General features: G+C 40.2%; 1 protein-coding gene across 2 annotated transcripts; it reads left to right on the top strand.

The window, feature by feature from the left end:
- Positions 1-1,697: 1,697 nt before the first annotated feature.
- Positions 1,698-21,912, top strand: tmem128 (transmembrane protein 128). Of its 2 annotated transcripts, none has more exons than XM_034167141.1 (5): positions 1,698-1,860; positions 5,540-5,672; positions 7,734-7,895; positions 17,392-17,500; positions 21,384-21,912. In XM_034167141.1, the coding sequence occupies exons 1-4, from the start codon at positions 1,758-1,760 to the stop codon at positions 17,489-17,491; spliced, it is 498 nt and encodes a 165-aa protein (XP_034023032.1). In that variant the 5' UTR covers positions 1,698-1,757; the 3' UTR covers positions 17,492-17,500; positions 21,384-21,912. The 2 variants fall into 2 exon arrangements, with proteins under 2 accessions (XP_034023032.1, XP_034023031.1); XM_034167140.1 differs by lacking the exon at positions 21,384-21,912 and adding an exon at positions 17,741-17,958.
- The last annotated feature ends 3,157 nt before the right edge of the window (positions 21,913-25,069 follow it).

Below are 25,069 nucleotides of genomic sequence, written 5' to 3'. Positions count from 1 at the left end.
AGCTCATGCAGCAATATGTAGACCTGGGTTTAAATCATGCTGATGCTACGGTTTCCTTGGAGAAGACACTTCCCATCACAACCCATCTGTAAAAATGGGTACAGGCCTTGGCTGGTGACGAAAATGTGAGACATGAGAAAGGGCTATCACCAAAAGCACATCTCATGTTGAAGCATCATGAAGAGTTTTGAGCATCTATTGGATGGAAAAGCACTTTAGAAATGTCCTTCTTCCTTCTAATCTAACTGATTGAATGTAACTAGTTAACCTGAGGTTAACCAGTACTGTAAGTGAAAAGTATCTGAAACTGGGTAAATTAGGACTCCTTTGATTTGACCTGGCCTGAAGATCTTTGATCCAGATTCTGATTACATGTGTAGCGGGATGAAGGTCCCGGGTCCTGATTGAAAAGATGTTCCCGCTAGCTTGGCTAACGGGGACCTGGTAGAGGAATGGTCTTTAGTGCGAGCCGCACGGGTTCGATCCCACCGCCTAGAGGAATGGTCTTTAGTGCGAGCCGTCCAGGATCGATCCCACCGCCGTCCCGGCCACAAAGGTCCTGCGGTCACACGATTAGAGCAATTAGGATTTGAATTCTGCGATAAAGATCAAAGATCACATGCATCTCTTGATCCTGAATTCTCTAACTGCAATCAAACGTAGTGATGAAAACAACCCAGTTGAGGATAAGAAATTGTGTTCAAAAGTATCTGGATTACAGTTTGATGATCAGGTGTCATGATGACGCCTGTACCAGATTTATCTGCGCATGCGCAAAAAAACGGGAAGTTTGTTTTGTACTTAGTTTACCCTTTCTGCGTGCACGAAGGACTGAGAGCTGGTTTCAATTTATGGAGAGAAATAAACTGCCTGTAAACCTGATTTTGGTCCGCACACAGAAAAGGTAAACTTAGTTCAGAACAAACTACTCGTTTTTTGCGCATGCGCAGACAATGAATACACAAATCTGGTACAGGAGTCATCTCAGTACGTGACACAGGATCAATGGCCATGGTCATAGATCAGCATCAAAGGTCAACAATCAAGAATGTTACAGATAATCAAAAAGTGCTTCACAGTGAAAACAAAATCAGCAATGAGATGGCAGCAGATATGTAAACAAAAGTAAAAGTTGTTGGTGGTTTGGGGTGTGCAGCCAGTACATTCTGAGTGCCGGTCCCAAGCCCGGATAAATGAGGAGGGTTGCGTCAGGAAGGGCATCCGGCGTAAAACAAACCAACCCAACTATGCAGACTCGGAATCTAATTCCCATACCGGATCGGTCGCGGCCCGGGTTAACAACGTCCGCCACTGGTGCTATTGCCCAACAGGGTGCCGGTGGAAATTGGGCTACTGCTGGGCGAAGACGACGACGACGACGACGAAGAAGAGGAGGAAAACGTTGCCACGAACAGCGGGAGAAGAAGAAAACTAGCATGGATGTGCTGAGAGAGGACATGCAGATAGTTGGTGTGACAGGAAGATAAAGAGGACAGGGTGAGATGGAAACGATTGATCTGCTGTGGCGACCCCTAACGGGAACAGCCGAAAGACAAAGAAGAAGTGGTTTTGTAGGCTTGATTGTAAGTTCTTGCTGAACATATCTGAAAGACTCGAGACAATCCTGTTTTTTTACTTAGTTAAAAAGATGCCTTATTTTTCTATTTTTGCATTGATATCTGCAACATACACAAATAACGTCATCAAATCGCGACGCATATTCTTCCAGGAAGTACCTGTTTTTGCGCTAATCTAAGATGATGCTAAATGACAGTGAGCTTGCAACTTTGCGGAATAGATTCAAGAAAGATGCGGAATTTCTTATGCAACCAACGACCACAGACGATAAGGATGAAAAAAGTAAGTTATAGTTTGAAAAGTATTTCTTTGTCGACAAACGTCAGGAAATCTCAGAACGGAGCTAGCGTAAAGCGCTATTGCTAACAACGCTGAAATTTTTTAATATTTAGTCATGGAATAAATGGCAGCATAGGCTTTAACAAAAAGTTTGGTTGAACATAGGAAATTGCTGTGGGCAGCTGGTACAGTGGCTAATTGTACAAACCTGATGCCCTTACTGGCAGAAACCCAACAACTCTTTTTTTGTTTTGACTGGTCAAACGCTTTGCAAGCAGCATAATCCAGGAAACACTATAACTGCACTGTTGTCGATCCAGAGATAATCTGTTTGCCAGTGTAAACTGATACGACTAATAGAAGCAGCAGACCAAACATTGTTCTACTGGTCATCGGGTTTAATTTGACAGATTTTTGTCTTACAGTGGAGGTTTTGAATGTGGTCCATCTTGAAAGATCAGATTCCCCCCTATCATCTTGTCTGCTGTGGTCTGGACCACAAAAAATAAATATTTTAGGATGTGAACTATCTCCCTGTCCTGGTCATGGAGTTCACTCTCGCATCAGGCAGACCTTCAACAGCTCAAGCACTTCAGCAGCCAATAACAAGATCTGATACGTTTAATCATCCAGTAAATTATAGAGATTAATAGCTCTCTGAGAAGGAAAGATTATCTCAAAGAAAAGCAATCTTTCACCTCAAAAGCTTTTCTTTTTAGAAAAGACAAGTCAAATTTTTAAAAACTAAATTCAGTACTGTACTCTTAAGTTTTTCTTCAAAGGATGAGCTGTAATTACAGCTACAGTTTGCCAGAAGGCACATTTTTTCCACTACAGCATGAAGCTGTGAATGCTGTTACAACAGATCAAAGCTGCACTGAGCACAGTTTCTCCATTCACAGCCTGTAACTTATTCAGAGTTGTCTTAGTGCAGGTGCGGCCAAGTTTGGTCCTCGTTCAGGTGTGTTGGAGCAGGGAGACAACTAAGAGTGTCAGGAATGTGGCTTTCTAGGATTGGATTCAGGTGTGTTGGAGCAGGGAGACAATTAAGAGTTTCAGGAATGTGGCTCTCGAGGATTGGATTCAGGTGTGTTGGAGCAGGGAGACAGTGTCAGGAATGTGGCTTTCTAGGATTGGATTTAGGTGTGTTGGAGCAGGGAGACAATTAAGAGTTTCAGGAATGTGGCTCTCGAGGATTGGATTCAGGTGTGTTGGAGCAAGGAGACAGTGTCAGGAATGTGGCTCTCGAGGACCGAACTTGGCCACCCCTGTCTTAGTGGCTTCACTCAGTAGACTCCTTCTTGCACAGTAACTCAGTTTTTTTGGGAACTACCTATTCCAGACAGATTTATCATACAGTAACTTATTGTTTGTGTTTCTTAATGATTGATGCAAATGAAGTCGAAGTGATACTCACTGACTTGGAAATAGGGAGTGGCTATACGCCCAACCATTGGTTCAATAAAGTAAATATTGCGAGCATATACGCCCAACCACAACCGACCAATGAGTGCGCTCGTAAGCTTACTTCCCGTTTCAACCGGGAGGGGAAAAAAGGAAGATATTTTTTCACCGGCTGTGGGAGGGTTTGCACCCGCAGAGGGGCTGTGATCTAAAGCGGTTCTGTTTGGCTCATCACACCCAGGGAACTGTGTCAAACTAACACCATCTTACAGTCAACAAGCAGCATTTTGTTCACAAACTGTTTCGTCATCATTAACAGGCTTCCATTCAAAATGCTTATGAAATTTGTCTGTTTTGATCCATTGCGGTGTTTTCACAGTAATTAAAGACGACTCCGTTAAATGTGTCAAACATATGCCACAATAGAGCCTTAAAAAGTGGTGTAAAAAAAACGTAGTTTAGATGCACAAAACGTGTCAAATACACGATCACGGTTGGGCGAATAAGGTAAGACATTATATTTATTTGCCCAACGGTTGGGTGTATAGCCTTTGCCTTGGAAATATTGATGTATCTTACCCTGACTTGTCTAAAGTAAATTATTTTTAAAAGTGATCATTTGTGTTAACAGTAATACTTATATGTTGCAGTTATTTATGGACTTTGAAAATGGAGGGACTGTGTATAAAAATGGCCATAATTCCTAAATGGTTAATGTAATATTTTATTAATCCATGCAGCAAGCACATCTTGATTGTGTTATTTCAACTCTATTGTGGTAGTGTATGGAGACAAAACATACAACAGTGATTACTGTCCAACTATTTATAGACCCAAGGGAATAGTCTTTAAATGATTAAAAATTCACTTCAATGCTACTTTATGGTAGGCTGGGACATACCTTGGAGCACATAATGGTGTTGTGTTCCTCCACTTCCCTATGGAACCACCCTGAGACCTGATTGGCAGCCAACCACCCAGGCAGATCAGTGTCTGTCCCTCTTTTTTGAAAGTAGCTATCTATAAATTGTTGCTAGGGTGACTTGTGGATTATGTTCTTGTCTAGTTGCTCGGGTCCTCCGTTATGATGTGTAGAAATAATATGGTGGTGCTAATATTTTGTGTGGATTACTTTTTTTTTTACAGAAATTGTTCACAACACTACTGAACATGGCCTTGAACATGGTCATAATTCCTTGCCCTATAGAAAAAGTTTCAGTGGAATGACACCCATGTTGATCATTGCAGTTGTCTGAGTGTGCATTCTCATGTTCATTTGCATTCTGAGCTGTGATTTTGAACCAGTCACTGTTTTGGGCCATAGAATGTCAGAAAATGGTGAAAAATGTCAATCAGTTTCTCACAGCCCAAGATAAAGCCCCTTAAATTTCTTGGTTTGTCCACAAACCCAAGATATTCAGTTTGCTGTTAGAGGAGTAAATAAACCAGAAACAATTCGCATTTTAAAAGTTGAAATCAGAATTTGGACAACACGAAAGAGGAAAAAAAAAGAAAAGAAAAAAAAACCTGATTGTCAAAATAGCTGGTGATTAATTTATTAATCACTTAGTCATTGGAGCTCTAGCTATTAGAAAAAAAAATATTGAGTGATCGTGCTATTAGTTTTATAATAAGTCAATAATCATGGCAGTTCCCTGTCCGAAGTTAGACACGTAGAGTGAGACAATGCGGTATATAATTCAGTTCAAGTCTGGCAGCATGCGCTGGTGCCGTGCATCTCAGCTCCATCACAGAATCCACTTATGTCTTGGATTGCAACCACCCAGGCAGACAACCAGTCCATCCACATCCCTCGAAAGTAACCATCTATCTGTTGTATCCCTGTGAAACATGAGTGTCTACTTGGCCTAATCCAGCGACTGGGGGTTATTGACAGAAAGGGCACCTGCTCACTGGATCACATCCAGAGGAATGCTTCACATGGACAAAATGCTGTAGCTGTCAGTTCAGTTAAATTTATTCATACAGTCACCCCAGGGTGCTTCACAAGAGTAAGGTCTAACCTAACCCATCCCCTGAGCAAGCACATTGGTAATAGTCGTAAGGAAAAACTCACTTGTATTGTGATGTTCCCTCACAAAGCAAGTGACGCTCCTCATCTGAGTCCCCCAAAGTAATAATATGACACGGACATTCCATCACTAGCCAAGAACCATCCAAAGAAACAACATATTTTTGTCTAATATATAATGTATCTTATCCGATTTGAAATTAATTATATAATTAATAATAATTGTTTTCTGTCATTATTTTTCAGGCCAAGAGGAGAAAGATGTCAAACCTCTACCTTGCATAAACAAGCACTCTGTTTTCTGGATCATGGCAGCTATAGGTGTGACCTATTATGTGGATTTCCTCCACAACATTATGATGAGTGACGATATCAAGAGGTAATTGCGCTAAAAATTTCCTTTCACTTTATTGACAGATTGTCTTGCAGCCAGGGAATCTTCATGTAGTTAGCTCTCTTCCACAGTGACCATCTAAAGCAATTGCTAAGCATGTTTATACAACCCCTGGCAAAAATTATGGAATCACCGGCCTCGGGGGATGTTCATTCAGTTGTTTAATTTTGTAGAAAAAAAGCAGATCACATACATGACACAAAACTAAAGTCATTTCAAATGGCAACTTTCTGGCTTTAAGAAACACTATAAGAAATCAGGAAAAAAAATTGTGGCAGTCAGTAACGGTAACTTTTTCAGACCAAATAGAGGGAAAAAAAATATGGAATCACTCAATTCTGAGGAAAAAATTATGGAATCATGAAAAACAAAAGAACGCTCCAACACATCACTAGTATTTTGTTGCACCACCTCTGGCTTTTATAACAGCTTGCAGTCTCTGAGGCATGGACTTAATGAGTGACAAACAGTGCTCTTCATCAATCTGGCTCTAACTTTCTCTGATTGCTGTTGCCAGATCAGCTTTGCAGGTTGGAGCCTTGTCATGGACCATTTTCTTCAACTTCCACCAAAGATTTTCAATTGGATTAAGATTTGGACTATTTGTAGGCCATGACATTGACCCTATGTGTCTTTTTGCAAGGAATGTTTTCACAGTTTTTTCTCTATGGCAAGATGCATTATCATCTTGAAAAATGATTTCATCATCCCCAAACATCCTTTCAATTGATGGGATAAGAAAAGTGTCCAAAATATCAATGTAAACTTGTGCATTTATTGATGATGTAATGACAGCCATCTCCCCAGTGCCTTTACCTGACATGCAGCCCTATATCATCAATGACGGTGGAAATTTACATGTTCTCTTCAGGCAGTCATCTTTATAAATCTCATTGGAACGGCACCAAACAAAAGTTCCAGCATCATCACCTTGCCCAATGGAGATTCGAGATTCATCACTGAATATGACTTTCATCCAGTCATCCACAGTCCATGATTGCTTTTCCTTAGCCCATTGTAACCTTGTTTTTTCTGTTTAGGTGTTAATGATGGCTTTTGTTTAACTTTTCTGTATGTAAATCCCATTTCCTTTAGGCGGTTTCTTACAGTTCCGTCACAGACGTTGACTCCAGTTTCCTCCCATTTGTTCATTTGTTTTGTTGTGCATTTTCGATTTTTGAGACATATTGCTTTAAGTTTTCTGTCTTGATGCTTTGATGTCTTCCTTGGTCTACCAGTATGTTTGCCTTTAACAACCTTCCCATGTTGTTTGTATTTGGTCCAGAGTTTAGACACAGCTGACAGTGAACGACCAACATCTTTTGCAACACTGCGTGATGATTTACCCTCTTTTAAGAGTTTGATAGTCCTCTCCTTTGTTTCAATTGACACCTCTCGTGTTGGAGCCATGATTCATGTCAGTCCACTTGGTGCAACAGCTCTCCAAGGTGTGATCACTCCTTTTTAGATGCAGACAGGGTGATTCCATAATTTTTTCCTCAGAATTGAGTGATTCCATATTTTTTTTTCCCCTCTGCTTGGTCTAAAAAAAGTAACCGTTACTGACTGCCACAATTTTTTTTTCTTGATTTCTTATAGTGTTTCTTAAAGCCAGAAAGTTGCCATTCGAAATGACTTTAGTTTTGTGTCATGTCTGTGATCTGCTTTTTTTCTACAAAATTAAACAACTGAATGAACATCCTCCGAGGCCGGTGATTCCATAAGTTTTGCCAGGGGGTTGTACACTGCTTACAAATAACTTTAATTAACCACAATTTAAGTAATTATTTTCATTCTGTTAATGACTTTTCATTCATTAAAGTGCCACATTTAAGGAAAGAAGGAAGTTGTGTGACATTGACCTTTTCTTTAAGGTTTTATGTAAGTTTATATTTGGCACAGCAAAAATGTACTCTGGCCCCCAAGTATTTGGGGCTGCAGCCTGTGGGGCTGGTGTTGAAAACTGTTATTTGTGTATGTATGTATTGAGTGATATGTTTATCATTCTTTGATTAAATTTAATATATTTGAACTTGCTTGTTCCAGGTGGTGGTTTAATTTGGGTTTAGTACTCCTTGGGATCTGCCTGTCTTTGGCCATGTTTTGCATTGTGTACCTGGAATGGTTCAAAGGTATCCAGCATTATGACCATGAGTATCCTGCAATCCCTCCCATTACAACGGCAGCATTCATTGCTGCATCATGCAGGTAAAATAGTGCTAAATAAATCAATACTATGTTCCATCCATCCATTTTCTATACCTGCTTACTCTAATTAAGGGTCACTGGGGGTTGGAACCAATCCCAGCAGTCATAGGGCATGAGGCAGGGTACTCCCTAGACAGGACGCTTGTCTGTTGCAGGGCCACATATAGACAGACGAGCACATTCACACACACCTGTGGACAATTTAAAGTTTCCATTTCATCTCATCTGCATGTCTTTGGATGTGCAAACATGGGGAGAACATGCAAACTCCACACAGAAAGGGCACAGGTGGGAATTGATCCCACGTCCTTCTTGCTGTGAGGCAACAGTGTGAACTACAACCCCTATTCCAATGAAGTTGGGACGTTGTGTAAAATGTAAATAAAAACAGAATACAATGATTTGCAAATCCTCTTCAACCTATATTTAATTTAACACACCACAAAGACAGGATTGGTCAAACTGATAAACTTTTTTGTTTTTGTGCAAATATTTGCTCATTTTGAAATGGATGCCTGCAACACGTTTCAAAAAAGCTGGGACAGTGGTATGTTTACCACTGTGTTACATCACCTTTCCTTCTAACAACACTCAATAAGCGTTTAGGAACTGAGGACACTAATTGTTGAAGCTTTGTAGGTGGAATTCTTTCCCATTCTTGTTTGATGTACAACTTCAGTTGTTCAACACTCTGGGGTCTCCGTTTTCGTATTTTGCGCTTCATAATGCGCCACACATTTTCAATGGGTGACAGGTCTGGACTGCAGGCAGGCCAGTGTAGTAGCCGCACTCTTTTACTATGAAGCCACGCTGTTGTAACACGTGCATAATGTGGCTTGACATTGTCTTGCTGAAATAAGCAAGGACGTCCCTGAAAAAGACGTTGCTTGGATGGCAGCATGTGTTGCTCCAAAACCTGGATGTACCTTTCAGCATTGATGGTGCCATCACAGATGTGTAAGTTGCCTATGCCATTGGCACTAACACACCCCCATACCATCACAGATGCTGGCTTTTGAACTTTGCTCTGGTAAAAATCTGGATGGTCTTATTCCTCTTTTGTCCGGAGGACGCAGCGTCCATGATTTCCAAAAACAATTTGAAATGTGGACTCATCAGCTCAACTAATCAACTTTTCTGCAGCGCGGCTTTGCTTTCAACCTTGAACCAGTCGAAGCAGTGATTCACAGATCGAAGCAGTGAAAAGCGATTACGGTCTTCTGAAACAGTTGATAGATGTATTTTATAACTTGAAAACGGGGCAGATGCTAAAGCATTGGCATGCAGTGATGCCGGTAACACGTTACCCTAATCTGACCACTTTTTTTAGTAACGAGTAATCTAACGCGTTAATCTTTCCAAATCAGTAATCAGATTAAAGTTACTTCTCCATGTCACTGTGCGTTACTATTATTTTTCATTGTGGGTCGATAGCAGCATTAAACTTGGTCTGTGGGCAGGAGGTCGGGGTTCGACTGAACTGCCCACTTTAAGCGAGCTGTGAGCTTTTAATCCGCGTTTTTTTGCAGCTGCTGGACTCGTCCTCACCTCTTAAAGCACGGTGATCAGCACACCTGCACTGAGCTTTACAAAGACATTTTTATACTTTTCCTCCTTTATTTAGAATTCTGAGCTGAGCCGCTCTGTATCTGGTTGTTAAAAACAGCTGATCCTCCGCGATGCGTCAACAATTAACACTATTTTCCACTCAAATGCACCTAAACTCTCTTTCTGAGGACCACATGATGTGAAAATGCAATAAAACTTTCTTACCTGTAAATCTGGTCCTGTTTTCTGCATAAATAAATGTTATCCATTCTTTGTGCTCAAACGCCAAAGCAGGGGCGAATCCAGATGGAATGGGGGCGTGGGGCAAGGATGTGCCCCCTCCCCCACAACACCCCTAGATTAAAGGTGCAATTTTGAAGCCGTTTTTTACTACAACTAATATTGCTTAAAATAATAATAATTTCGACAAGTAAAATGTTTAGAGAGAATTTAAATGTTAGAAAAATGTTAGAATTTAATAGTTACCTTTATAAACAATGTAGGCTCGAAAGTGCAAGTTTTACTGTTACAGTGCTGTCAACAGTTAAATATGAGGTCAAGAAAGACGTCTTTATTTTACTTTTTATAAAACAAGTATTTATTTTCATTGAAGTCAAGAAAGGGTGACTATAAAGTGAGTTTTGGCAAAACAGGTATCATTGTCATGTTGAGGTGGCAGAGGGTTGTTGTCGGCAGCTGGGAAAAGTAACTAAAAAAGTAACTAGTAATCTAACTTAGTTACTTTTACAATTGAGTAATCAGTAAAGTAACTAAGTTACTTTTTCAAAGTAACTGTGGCAACACTGTTGGCATGTCTATGGCATTTTCAATGTTAAAGTTAGCATTAAGCAGTTCACATCTCAACACGTTTGTGTGCATTTATTTTCTGTATAATTATTAATGGCTCAGCGTTCGTTGCTGTAAAAGAGTCAAATTGTAATTTTTTAAAAATGGACTTTTATTCATATATTAATAATAGCAACAACAATAATAGCAATAACTCATAATAACTAATAATGCTACAATACAATTATAGAGAAAGAGACAAAAAGAACCTGATGAAGCAAAACACAACAGAAAAGATAAAACCAACTAACAATGAACATATATGAATAAATATAGAAATAAATGTTTCCTGTGAACACCTAGTGACTCTTACACCTCCACTTCATCCCTGTTTTATTTAAGTTTAATGATAATTTGTTTCGGTCAAACCATATTTTCAGTTTGTTAATTTCTTCACTGATTTCCTTCAGAATTATCTGCCAAGCTAGAAAACTGCTGCTTCCTAGTAAGAGCAGAATACTACTGGAGTTAATGTGAATAAGGAAAGCTGGGTTTTATTCTCACCAAAATGGGTGCTGCACTCACTGTAATTTATTGTCTGGAATATCCCCAGATTGCATTTCAGAGCTTCAAGAATTCAAACATTTTCGCGTGGGTGGTGTTTGGGGGTAATTTTGGGTTTCAGCTTTTTTTTTTTTTTTTCAGCTTTTTTTGTTGTTTTGTTTTCACTACTTTCATCCCTGAATATGTCAATCGTGAGTCACTTTTGTGCGGATTAAAGTCAATAACTGGGACTCCTGTCTTGTTGCAAGAAAGAAACGAGAATTGTCCTCCGTTCTGTGCACACAGCTCCAAATGCTGCGCAGCTCTCTGCCGCGTCAAGTTAGAATTATAGAATCCAGTTGGAATTAATCATTTCAAAGCGAAACACCGTTTAAATCAGATAATACCTCTTTCCAAACATCGTACAAACAAACTGCAATCGATCAAAATGTTTTTAACTCCCAAAGCGGCTGTGCTGACGTGCAGCAACCGGCTGAGCTCAGCTCAGAGGTATGGAGTGACATTCATGCCAAAATGTCTCAAAGGAAACGCTTTTGACAAACTACAGCTTTTATTTATGTCCAGAGATCAAGGATCCAGTGACCAATTTAAAATGTTGTTGACATAGAAAACCTGTAAAGTGTACTTTTAGTACACAGAAAATTCACAAGCGGTATCAATAAGGAATCGGATCGATAAGCGGAATTGATAATGGCATTGATATCGATAAAATCTTAATACCCATCCCTATTCCTGAGCCCACATGGCTGGGCCTTTTGGAGATGCTCCTTTTATACCCAATCATGACACTCACCTGTTTCCAATTAACCTGTTCACCTGTGGAATGTTCAAAACAGGTATTCTTTGTGCTTGCTCACAGGGGGTCGTTTTGACCGTTGGGGTTTTACATAATTATTGTATGGCCTTGCCTTACAATATAAAGCGCCTTGGGGCAACTGTTTGTTGTGATTTGGCGCTATATAAAAAAATTGATTGATTGATTGATTGACTTTCCCAGTCTTTTGTTGCCCCTGTCCCAGCTGTTTTGAAATGTGTTGCAGGCATCCATTTCAAAATTAACAAATATTTGCACAAAAACAAAAAAGTCTATCACTTTGAACATTAAAAATCTTGTCTTTGTGGTGTATTCAGTTGAATATAGGTTGAAGAGGATTTGCAAATAATTGTATTCTGTTTTTAATTTACATTTCACACAACGTCCCAACTTCATTGGAATTGGGGTTGTATTAAGCCATTGTGCTGCCCCAATACTATGTAATAACAGACAAATGTTTACTCTTCCAAAGAAGGTGCAACAGCCTCAGGTTTGTATGGTAAGCACTTAAAACATTGCAAAAGTGGAAAAATGGCATTGTGTTTATAGTATTTTGCATGTTTGTATGAACATATTTTCCCAAAACCAGGAACTGTGAGACAGGGTTCGAGGTCTGCGTCACAAATTGGTGCCAAAATCATCAAATGATCAACTTCCTGACCATAACTTGCAAGCATATCATTATTATGTAAAGTTTTCTCAGGAATTTAATTCTGCAATGCAAAATAAAAAAATCTCTTACCACTTAGCTGCTACAAGCCTTTTTTTACTGACGCTTTTGTGAAACTTTAGAATCACATATATGAGCAAAAGAGAAAGTAATTTAAAATTTAGCTTTATGAAGAATACATAACTATAGATGCTTAATTAGGACTCTAAAATGTACCAACAGAACACATATCCCCGGCTGAACTCAAAGAAATGCTTTTTAATCTTGCTAATAACTACCTGTAAAATCTCAAATCTCTTGCAAAAAGAATTTCCCATCTGTTTCTGGTCATAGATATGTCTATATTTATGCTACCTTCTTGTAGCTTATATACAGTGCATCCAGAAAGTATTCACAGCGTTTCACTTTTTCTACATTTTGTTAAGTTACAGTGAGGAAAATAAGTATTTGAACACCCTGCGGTTTTGCAAGTTCTCCCACTTAGAAATCATGGAGGGATCTGAAATTTTCATCTTAGGTGCATGTCCACTGTGAGAGGCATAATCTAAAAAAAAAAAAAAAAAATCCGGAAATCACAATGTATGATTTTTTTTTTTTTTTTTTTTATCATTTATTTGTATGTTAATGCTGCAAATAAGTATTTGATCACCTACTAACCAGCAAGAATTCTGGCTCGCACAGACCTGTTAATTTTTCTTAAGAAGCCCTCTTATTCTGCACTCTACCTGTATTAATTGCACCTGTTTGAACTTGTTACCTGTATAAAAGACACCTGTTCACACACTCAATCAATCACACTCCAACTTGTCCACCATAGCCAAGACCAAAGAGCTGTCTAAGGACACCAGGGACAAAACTGTAGACCTGCACAAGGCTGGGATGGACTACAGGACAACAGGCAAGCAGCTTAGTAGAAGACAACAACTGTTATGATTATTTATTAGAAAGTGGAAGAAACACAAGATGACTGTCAATCTCCCTTGGCCTGGGATACCATGCAAGGTCTCACTTTGTGGGGTAAGGATGATTCTGAGAAAGCTCAGAACTATACAGGAGGACCTGGTCAATGACCTGAAGAGAGCTGGGACCACAGTCACAAAGATTACATTAGTAACACATGATGCTGTCATGGTTTAAAATCCTGCAGGGCAGCAAGGTCCCCCTGCTCAAGCCAGCACATGTCCAGGCCCATTTGAAGTTCACCAGTGACCATCTGGATGATCCAGAGGAGACATGGGAGAAGGTCATGTGGTCAGATGAGACCAGAATAGAGCTTTTTGGAATCAACTCCACTTACCATGTTTAGAGGATGAGAACAACCCCAAGAAAACCATCCAAACCGTGAAGCATGGGGGTGGAAACATCATACTCTGGGGGTGCTCTTCTGCAAAGGGGACAGGTCGACTGCACCGTATTGAAGGGAGGATGGATGGGGTCATGTATTGCGAGATTTTGGCAAACAACCTCCTTCCCTCAGTAAGAGCATTGAAGATGGGTCATGGTTGCGTCTTCCAGCATGACAATGACCCAAAAGGCCAGCCAGGGCAACTAAGGATGGGCTCTGTAAGAAGCATTTCAAGGTCCTGGAGTGGCCTGGCCAGTCTCCAGACCTGAACTCAATAGAAAATCTTTGGAGGGAGCTGAAACTCCAAACCTGAAAGATCTAGAGAAGATCTGTATGGAGGAGTGGACCAAAAAACCTGCTGCAGTGTGTGCAAACCTGGTGAAAAACTACAGGAAACGTTTGACCTCTGTAATTGCAGACAAAGGCTACTGTACCAAATATTAACATTGATTTTCACAGGTATTCAAATATTTATTTGCAGCAGTAACATACAAATAAATTATTTAAAAAAAATCATACATTGTGATTTCCGGATTTTTTTTTTTTTTAAGATTGTCTCTCACAGTGGACATGCATCTAAGATGAAAATTTCAGACCCCTCCATGATTTCTAAGTGGGAGAACTTGCAAAATTGTAGGGTGTTCAAATACTTATTTTCCTCACTGTATGTCACACTGGGAACCATCACGTTATCGTGTTGGAGAGGATTTTGTGCCCTTATGAACCTGAGAGCTGTGTTGTCTGGAGCCTTTGTGCCACTGGTAGGGTCTCCCATGGCAAATTGGTCTTAGGCAAGGGGCCAGACTAAACGGTTTACAATGGCTCCATGGAAAATTCACAGGCACATTCTTGGAGCATTTTCCACATGGAATGGCTTTGCCTCATGCTGCGAACCCTCCACATGCCTCCAGGTCTCACTGCCTGTTGCTTTTCATGTGGATATATATATATATATATATATATATATATATATATATATATATATATATATATATATATATATATATATATATATATATATATATATATATATATATATATATATACGAGGGCTGTCAATAAAGTAACGGTCCTTTTTATTTTTTTCAAAAACTATATGGATTTCATTCATATGCTTTTACGTCAGACATGCTTGAACCCTCGTGCGCATGCGTGAGTTTTTCCACGCCTGTCGGTGACGTCATTCGCCTGTGAGCACTCCTTGTGGGAGGAGTCGTCCAGCCCCTCGTCGGAATTCCTTTGTCTGAGAAGTTGCTGAGAGACTGGCGCGTTGTTTGATCAAAATTTTTTCTAAACCTGTGAGACACATCGAAGTGGACACGGTTCGAAAAATTAAGCTGGTTTTCAGTGAAAATTTTAACAGCTGATGAGAGATTTTGAGGTGATTCTGTCGTTTTAAGGACTTTTCACGGTGCAAGACGTCGCGCAGCGCTCTCAGGCGGCGTCATCAGCCTGTTCAAGCTGAAAACCTCCACATTTCAGGCTCTATTGATCCAGGACGTCGTGAGAGAACAGAGAAGTTTCAGAAGAAGTCGGTTTCAGCATTTTATCCGGATATTCCACTGTTAAAGGAGATTTTTTTTTAATGAAAGACGTGCGGACGGATCCGCGCATCGGGACGCAGCCGACGCGGTGCGGCGGCACAGGAAAAACACCTCCGTGTTGATAACCATTTGTAAAATCCAGGCGGCTTTTGATGGCTTTCAGTGGAGTGAGTATATGAGAAATTGTTTAACAGGCAGGACATGTTCCAACTTGTCCTTAAGGCTTTCAACAGAGGTGTTTTTCCTGTGGCGGAGCGTTGCAGCGGCTGCGTCCCGACGCGCGGACCCGTCCGCACGTCTTTCATTAAAAAAAATCTCCTTTAACAGTGGAATATCCAGATAAAATGCTGAAACTGACTGGATCAATAGAGCCTGAAATGTGGAGGTTTTCAGCTTGAACAGGCTGATGACGCCGCCTGAGAGCGCTGCGCGACGTCTCGCACCGTGAAAAGTCCTTAAAGCGTCAGAATCACCTCAAAATCTCTCATCAGCTGTTAAAATTTTCACTGAAAACCAGCTTAATTTTTCGAACCGTGTCCACTTCGATGTGTCTCACAGGTTTAGAAAAATTTTTGATCAAACAACGCGCCAGTCTCTCAGCAACTTCTCAGACAAAGGAATTCCGACGAGGGGCTGGACGACTCCTCCCACAAGGAGTGCTCACAGGCGAATGACGTCACCGACAGGTGTGGAAAAACTCACGCATGCGCACGAGGGTTCAAGCATGTCTGACGTAAAAACATATGAATGAAATCCATATAGTTTTTGAAAAAAATAAAAAGGACCGTTACTTTATTGACAGCCCTCGTGTGTGTGTATATATATATATATATATATATATATATATATTATTATTAATTTTTTTATTTTTTTTTACGGTGCTAGTACTGGCAGGACTTATTTAAATGACAACTGTGGGAAGTCCCTGTTTAAAAATAAAAACCCTGTGTGCACAGGGCTCTTCCCAGAAATTTAGAACATGACGGTGCTAGAGGTCGGGGAGAAACTCTAGCATTTTGTCTTTTTCAAGCACCAGTGGAAACTATCTCCTGCAACTCCAACTTTATATCTTATCTAAAATTACAAACTAAGACCTTGTCCAAATGGAAATGGGTAACTTTTTTTTGTTCTTTGTTGTTTTCAAAAAGTGTTCTGTAAACATGGCACCATTTCAAAAAAATTATCTCTGTACTGTAGACTGTAGCATATATGGCAGACCTGTATGTGGTGATGCCATGTTCCCACAAAAAATGGAGATGACGTGGAACATGCGCATAACTGGTGTAAGGAGCTAATCAGTGTAGTAGCAGAAGAGAGAACTTTACAAAGCGTCACACTGAGTAAAATAAAGCCTTTTAAGAGAACGAGGGTTTGCGGGCTGTACTTATTGACTCTGCGCTATCAAATGGTGAAACAGATGCTTTGATCATCTTAAACAGACTCATTCTTCCACCAAAACAGATCATATCTTGGCTTGCAACTCAGATGTACCTTCTGGCAATTTGTAGCTAAACTTTCAGGTTGTCATTTTAAGATAATCCTCCTCTACACCACTTCATCATGAAGCTGTTTAACTGGTGATACGAAATGCAAAGCTTGCACTGATAACACTCATTGCTCCATTTGGAAAGAACCCATTTTTTTCATTGGAATAGCTGCTGCTGATCAACTCTGCTTAATTTCTTAGCATAACAATAAAGTTAGTCTTTTTTCTTTCTTTCTTTTTATTAAAGCTTCCTACATTGCTTCATATGCCTCATTAACTAACGCAGAGGTGTTTCTTTGTACTGCATGTTTGTTTTATCAAACAGCTCATGGTTGGGTTACTCAGTAACTTGAGCAAGTTTTAACAAAGCTTGTTTAAAAGTGTGTTTTTAAGTTGTTTGGTGGACCTAGGTAAACTAGTCGGCCTCGTTTCTGCTTAAAACCGGCTTTAGAATGATTTAAGAGGTTTTACTTTGTCATCTGATAGTTAATAATGCCATTATTCCCTTTGATAGCTTTGGGTGTAGAGAGTCAGACAGACGTGCGACTGTGGTCCGAAATGACGCATGTGCAGTGAAAGCAGGGTGGGCCAATTTTTTGGGGGGTGTTTGGTCGGTGACATTGGCTCAGAACTTGTCTATTGCCCCTCGTTATGTATCTGTGCACTGCACAGTGTTTAGAAATATCTTTCCTCCTGAACCTCTGATGTCTGCTGTAATATGTTTCCTTTTTTCTTGCAGTTTTAATATAGCGCTGTGGCCGGTCTGGTCCTTCTTCACTCCACTTATCCTCTTTACCCAGTTCATGGGTGTGGTCATGTTCATCTCTTTACTTGGGTGAATGTGATGGGTGAGTTTTGACACCTTTTTGTTTTGCTGTAACAGTTGTTCAGTTTTGCATATTTTTTCAGTATGTAAATAAATAACATTGTAAATGTCACCATTTTGACCATATGCAACATGGCATTTATGTTTCTTTAAAAAAATTGCATACTTTATCTGAATTTTCATGACATCAAATTTTTAAATATTTCATAAAAAGTGTTTTTTGCTGGAAAGTTTACAACTTTATATTATCTTTATTTTGCAGATCCTTGGGACTATCTTGCTAAACACAATGCTGAGTTTTAGGTTAATAAGTTGCTTGAAGTGATAGTAATCTATTCTTTATATTTGTATTAACAAAACATTTTTATTTATTTTTCAGTTTTTTCTGCACAGTAAATTGAAAGTGCTGAAGAATCCAGATTTCTGATCATTCTGTAAAATGTTTTTCATTAATAAACTTTTGTAATGATTTCGAGACCATTGAAGAGTGTATTGGTTGAGAAAGATGGTAGATGTTAATAGTATAATTAAAGCAGACACTACATAAATGTTATAGTTCAATGAAGGACATTGTTTTTGCTGTTGTCTGTTCTATTTTTGGCAAGACAAACTAATACTGTAGATGTGTAACATGCACTAAATGCTAATACACAAGAGGATTATGGGTCTAATTCATGAATTTTGATCAGAAACTGTTCAGTACGGAGTATGAGTATTGGAGCCAAGAAATATTTACTGTTACATAGCAAGAAGTGTCATTTCGGCAGGACCCCATGGATCCTTAAAAAAAAAAATCTTAAAAGGCACTAAGTTTCTTCTTTTTTGAAAAAAGGCCTTATTTGGTATTAAAATGTCTTTTCAAATTCGTAAGACCAGTGAATTATCATTTCATTCATGTTTTCTTTTGACATTGCAACTACAAATATCAAAATGATTGCCATTATGATTATTACATTCATTAAGAAGGACTAGCAGCTCAGGATGTTCAGTCTACCCCAGAAGCTGCTGGTCCAGTTCTACACAACAACAATCCAGTCTGTTCTATACACATCTGTTATCATCTGGTTTGGTTCAGCAACTAAGGGCCCTGTCCCACAGGGGAGAGGATTAATTGCGCATGAATTGAGTCACAAATTACAGGCATTCATTGTCGTCCGCAACAAAAATGGCCAAAAATGAGAAATATCCCAGTATGAATTACGGATATATTAATAATATATAGCAAATATATGATGAATAATCATGGTTGTATAACGCATGTAGTGAGGAAACGGCTCTGATGCATTGCGATTATCACGGCAGTATTACGGGTGTATTATGAATGCATCGCACACGTGTTGCGTGTGCACGGCATCTGCCATAGGTATTAAAGGCACTGCGCTGCGGTGGTTTGAATCATATTTGTCTAATAGATTACAGTTTGTTCATGTAAATGGGGAATCTTCTTCACAGACTAAAGTTAATTATGGAGTTCCACAAGGTTCTGTGCTAGGACCAATTTTATTCACTTTATACATGCTTCCCTTAGGCAGTATTATTAGACGGTATTGCTTAAATTTTCATTGTTACGCAGATGATACCCAGCTTTATCTATCCATGAAGCCAGAGGACACACACCAATTAGCTAAACTGCAGGATTGTCTTACAGACATAAAGACATGGATGACCTCTAATTTCCTGCTTTTAAACTCAGATAAAACTGAAGTTATTGTACTTGGCCCCACAAATCTTAGAAACATGGTGTCTAACCAGATCCTTACTCTGGATGGCATTACCCTGACCTCTAGTAATACTGTGAGAAATCTTGGAGTCATTTTTGATCAGGATATGTCATTCAAAGCGCATATTAAACAAATATATAGGACTGCTTTTTTTGCATTTACGCAATATCTCTAAAATCAGAAAGGTCTTGTCTCAGAGTGATGCTGAAAAACTAATTCATGCATTTATTTCCTCTAGGCTGGACTATTGTAATTCATTATTATCAGGTTGTCCTAAAAGTTCCCTAAAAAGCCTTCAGTTAATTCAAAATGCTGCAGCTAGAGTACTGACGGGGACTAGAAGGAGAGAGCATATCTCACCCATATTGGCCTCTCTTCATTGGCTTCCTGTTAATTCTAGAATAGAATTTAAAATTCTTCTTCTTACTTATAAGGTTTTGAATAATCAGGTCCCATCTTATCTTAGGGACCTCGTAGTACCATATCACCCCAATAGAGCGCTTCGCTCTCAGACTGCAGGCTTACTTGTAGTTCCTAGGGTTTGTAAGAGTAGAATGGGAGGCAGAGCCTTCAGCTTTCAGGCTCCTCTCCTGTGGAACCAGCTCCCAATTCAGATCAGGGAGACAGACACCCTCTCTACTTTTAAGATTAGGCTTAAAACTTTCCTTTTTGCTAAAGCTTATAGTTAGGGCTGGATCAGGTGACCCTGAACCATCCCTTAGTTATGCTGCTATAGACGTAGACTGCTGGGGGGTTCCCATGATGCACTGTTTCTTTCTCTTTTTGCTCTGTATGCACCACTCTGCATTTAATCATTAGTGATCGATCTCTGCTCCCCTCCACAGCATGTCTTTTTCCTGGTTCTCTCCCTCAGCCCCAACCAGTCCCAGCAGAAGACTGCCCCTCCCTGAGCCTGGTTCTGCTGGAGGTTTCTTCCTGTTAAAAGGGAGTTTTTCCTTCCCACTGTAGCCAAGTGCTTGCTCACAGGGGGTCGTTTTGACCGTTGGGGTTTTACATAATTATTGTATGGCCTTGCCTTACAATATAAAGCGCCTTGGGGCAACTGTTTGTTGTGATTTGGCGCTATATAAAAAAATTGATTGATTGATTGATTGCATTGCGGTCATAAAAGTAGCGCACTCTGGCTGTCTGCATCACTATTCACACCAGCAATACAGGCTCCGGAGCATTTGCTGGACTTGGACAAGTTGATTGGAGTAAAGAAGCAGTGAACAGGGCGAGTGGTGACGTCAGCGGATCGCATCATAGCGCAGCTCATCTGAACGATTTTAACAAGAAGGTAAATCTGTTATAGAAATAAATACTGTAACAGCTGCAGACAAGAAGATAAAAACATGCAACTGTTTTATCAAGCCTTGACAATGTAAACAAGTTAAATAATTACTTTTTTAGACAGCTCAAAATGCTTTCTGCAGCTTGTTAGCCGTTGGCGTGCATGCATGCACGTGTGCGTGAACAGCCCGGCTGTGATTCAGGAGGTGATTAGAGCCGTTTTCAACAGCCAATTTGCAGAATAAAATGATTAATCCCCCACGAAATAATTATTTTATATACGCAGCATCCAGCGCAGAGCGCGTGGCATCTGGTAGAACAAAGAACGGCGTTCAGCTGTGAACACAGCGCATCTGATTTGCATCCACCGCAAATCAGATGCAAAGCAGACGTAATAAAAACGCTTTATTCGTAGCCAGTCTGTATACAGTCGCTACAACTTATTTTAGTTCGTGATGTGGACATGATGGGCATGCAAATTATCCATTTTACACACTGTCCCAGTCCGCTGCCAAGCCGCAAATCCTTGTCAGTTGCGGATATCAGCAGATGATGGCGAATATACAGTGCATATTTGAGTATGTATGGAGTATGTAAGGCGGATGTCATCTGCAGCCAAAATTTTGTGCAGCTCAAAAATCCTGGTAACGGAAAAACATGCCTCTGCGGACGTATGCGGGTGTCAGCCGACTCATACAAGCATGTTTCACGCATATTGCAGATGTTAAGCGAATATGAGCCAATTTTGTGCACAATCCATACGCAAATCCTCCTAAACGCCAGTGGGACTGGGCCTTAAACAGGACAGAAAGCATCTTTAACAGACAATCAGGTCTGCAGAGAGGATCACTAGTTCCAAGCTGCCCTTTATCCAGGACTTTTAAACTGCAGGGTGAAGTCACTGGCAGGAAGCATCACTGCAGACCCATCACACCTTGGTCATAATCTGTTTGAACTTCTACCCTCTGGACGGCACTACAGGACAGCGTAATCCAAAACGACCAGGCACAGGAACAGTTTCTTCCCCCAGGCCATAACCCTAACCCATCATTCTAATGATGGCCTGACTAATAAACCTGAGACTAAAACACTCATTGAGCACTCATCAGATTCCACCCAGGTATCAATAAAGACTCACCATCATCCGTCAACCCACTTTGCGCTATTGTCATTGCATTTTATGTCTTAAACTGTTGCTATTTCATTGTAATTGTTGCACATTATTCTGTTTACACTTTATAAAATGCATACTGTATATGGTGTCTGCATCTGCACACTGTTACCACGTCATCATACTGTATGGTCCAAACTGCAGTCACTTTATTATATTATTATTCCTTTCCTCATCCTTGTCCTGTTTGTCTAATTGTGTAGTTTGTTATAGGACTGTGAGAAAGTGCAACTGGAGTCACGTTCCTTCTATGTGTTGACATACTCTGCCAATAAATCTATTCTGATGATTATTAGTAATTCACTAAAAGTCCATTGTAATGTGATAGGGCAGAAACAAGAAATCTTTTGTTTGTTGCCATAACATTTGGAGCAGAGTCACTTAACTAGCTAGATGTAACTTAGGTGAAGTGTAAATTTAATGAAAATTGGTTTTTCAGGCAAGAGTTTGCAGAGTGGCTTAAATCAGTAACCCATATTGCAATAAATATTTGGACAAATTTGTCCCTAACCCTCAGCCATTTATATTGTCTTTATCCTTTTTTCCTTCATTTTTGATTATTGTAATGTTGGTCTTAAATTTGATTTTGTCTTGCATAAAAAGTCTTAATTCTATCTTTTAAGCTGTAGGATCCCTTTTTAGTCTTTGTAAATGAAGCTTTAAAAGTCATTTATCCAGAAAATGTGCCACAATAAGTGATTCCAACTTGTTTAGGTGGAGAATGTTATACTTTTCTGTTCTCCAGGGTTAGTCATGGGGGGTGATTCTCTTGATTTGGCACTCTGCACAAACAGCATTGATGTCTGCTGTCTCTCTGGCACCTGTGCCAGTGTTGCATACTACACATTCTTTATGTATAGAGGATTTTCTCCAGATTGAGGCACATCAAGGGAAATGGCATTGACCCAGAACATAGTGAACAACTTTTAAAACTTGCTGTGTGTTATATTAGCTAGTCATGCCATGCAATCTAATTTGATTAAAATCTGTCCATCTTGGTACCACTAGTCTCCATTGGGTGATGAAACCTATTATGCATGCTTTGATGGCTGAAGGTAGTCAAAGTACCCAAAGGAAACCCACGAAGACGTGGAGAGAACATCTACATTCCACGCCGAAGGAAACTGCTTTGATAGACCTAAACCAAGGACCTTAGGTGCATGTCCACTGAGAGACATAATCTAAAAAAAAAATTCAGAAATCACAATGTATGATATTTTTTTATATAACTTATTTGTATGTTACTGCTGCAAATAAGTATTTGAACACCTTTGAAAATCAATGTTAATATTTGGTACAGTAGCCTTTTTTCACCAGGTTTGCACACACTGCAGCAGGGATTTTGGTCCACTCCTCCATACAGATCTTCTCTAGATCTTTCAGGTTTGGAGTTTCAGCTCCATCCAAAGATTTTTTTATTGCGTTCAGGTCTAGAGACTGGCCAGGCAACTCCAGGACCTTGAAATGCTATTTAGGGCCCGGTCCTACTTTAGAGGGGATTAATTGCGCATGAATTGAGTATACAAATTATGGGCATTCGTTGTCGTCTGCAACAAAAATGACAAATGTCCCAGTATGAATTATGGATATATTAATAATATATAGTGAATATATGATGAGCAGTCACGGTTGTATTACGCATGTAGTGAGGAAACGGATCCGACACATTGTGACTATCACGGCAGTATTACGGGTGTATTATGAATGCATCGCACACGTGTTGCGGGTGCACGGCATCTGCATTGTGGTCATAAAAGAAGCGCAGTCGGGCCGTCGGCATCACTATTCACACCAACAATACAGGCTCTGGAGCATTTGCTGTACTTGGACAAGTTGATTGGAGTAAACAAGCAGTGAACAGGGTGAGTGGTGACGTCATCGGATCGCACCAGAGCGCAGCTCGTCTGAACGATTATAACAAGAAGTTAAATCTGACGAAGAAAAAAAACCACGCAACTGTTTTATCAAGCCTTGACAATGTAAACGAGTCAAATTATTACCTGTTTAGATGGCTCGTGTGTACACGCGAACGGCCCAGCTGCAGCTTCCTCTGTGATTCAGGAGCTGATTAGAGCCATTTTCAACAGCCAATTTGCAGAATAAAATGATTAATCTGCCACAAAATAATTATTTTATATATGCAGCATCCAGCACAGAGCGCGTGGCAGCCGGTAGAACGGCGTCCAGCTGTGAACACAGCAAATCTGATTTGCATCCACCACAAAGCAGACGTAATAAAAACACTTTATTCGTGGCCAATCTGTATGCAGTCACTACAACTTATTTTAGTTCGTGATGTGCACATGATGGGCATGCAAAATATCCATTTTACACACGGTCCCAGTCCACTGCCAAGCCGCAAATCCCTGTCAGTTGAGGATATCAGCAGATGACGGCGAATATACAGCGCATAATTAAGTATGTACTGAGTATGTATGCAGTATGTAAGGCGAATGTCATCTGCAGCCAAAATTTTGTGCAGCTCAAAAATCCTGGCAACGGAAAAACATGCCTCTGCTGGTAATTGCGAATGTGTGCGGGTGTCGGCCGACTCATACAAGCATGTTTCACGCATATTGTGGATGTTAAGCGAATATGAGCCAATTTTGTGGGCAATCCATATGCAAATCCTCCTAAACGCCAGTGGGACCAGGCCCTTACGGAGCCCCTCCTTAGTTGCCCTGGCTGTGTGTTTGGGGTCATTGTCATGCTGGAAGACCCAGCCATGACCCATCTTCAATGCTCTTACTGAGGGAAGGAGGTTGTTTGCCAAAATCTCGCAATATATGACCCCATTCATCCTCCCTTCAATACAGTGCAGTCATCCTGTCCCCTTTGCAGAAGAGCTCCCCCAGAGTATGTTTCCACCTCCATGCTTCACGGTTGGGATGGTTTTCTTGGGGTTGTTCTCATCCTCTGAACATGGTAAGTGGAGCTGATTCCAAAAAGCTATATTCTGGTCTCATCTGACCACATGACCTTCTCCCATGTCTCCTCTGGATCATCCAGATGGTCACTGGTGAACTTCAAACAGGCCTGGACATGTGCTGGCTTGAGCAGGGGACCTTTCTGCCCTGCAGGATTTTAAACCATGACATCATCATGTGTTACTAATGTAATCTTTGTGACTGTGGTCCCACCTCTCTTCAGGTCATTGACCAGGTCCTCCTGTATAGTTCTGAGCTTTCTCAGAATCATCCTTACCCCACAAAGTGAGATCTTGCATGGAATCCCAGACCAAGGGAGATTGACAGTCATCTTGTGTTTCTTCCACTTTCTAATAAATAATCATAACAGTTGTTGTCTTCTACCAAGCTGCTTGCCTGTTGTCTTGTAGTCCATCCCTGCCTTGTGCAGGTCTACAGTTTTGTCCCTGGTGTCAGACAGCTCTTTGGTCTTGGCTATG

This window comes from Thalassophryne amazonica, chromosome 3, assembly GCF_902500255.1.
Source record: "Thalassophryne amazonica chromosome 3, fThaAma1.1, whole genome shotgun sequence".
NCBI lineage: Eukaryota > Metazoa > Chordata > Actinopteri > Batrachoidiformes > Batrachoididae > Thalassophryne > Thalassophryne amazonica.
This window is presented reverse-complemented; position numbering and strand designations above follow the sequence as displayed.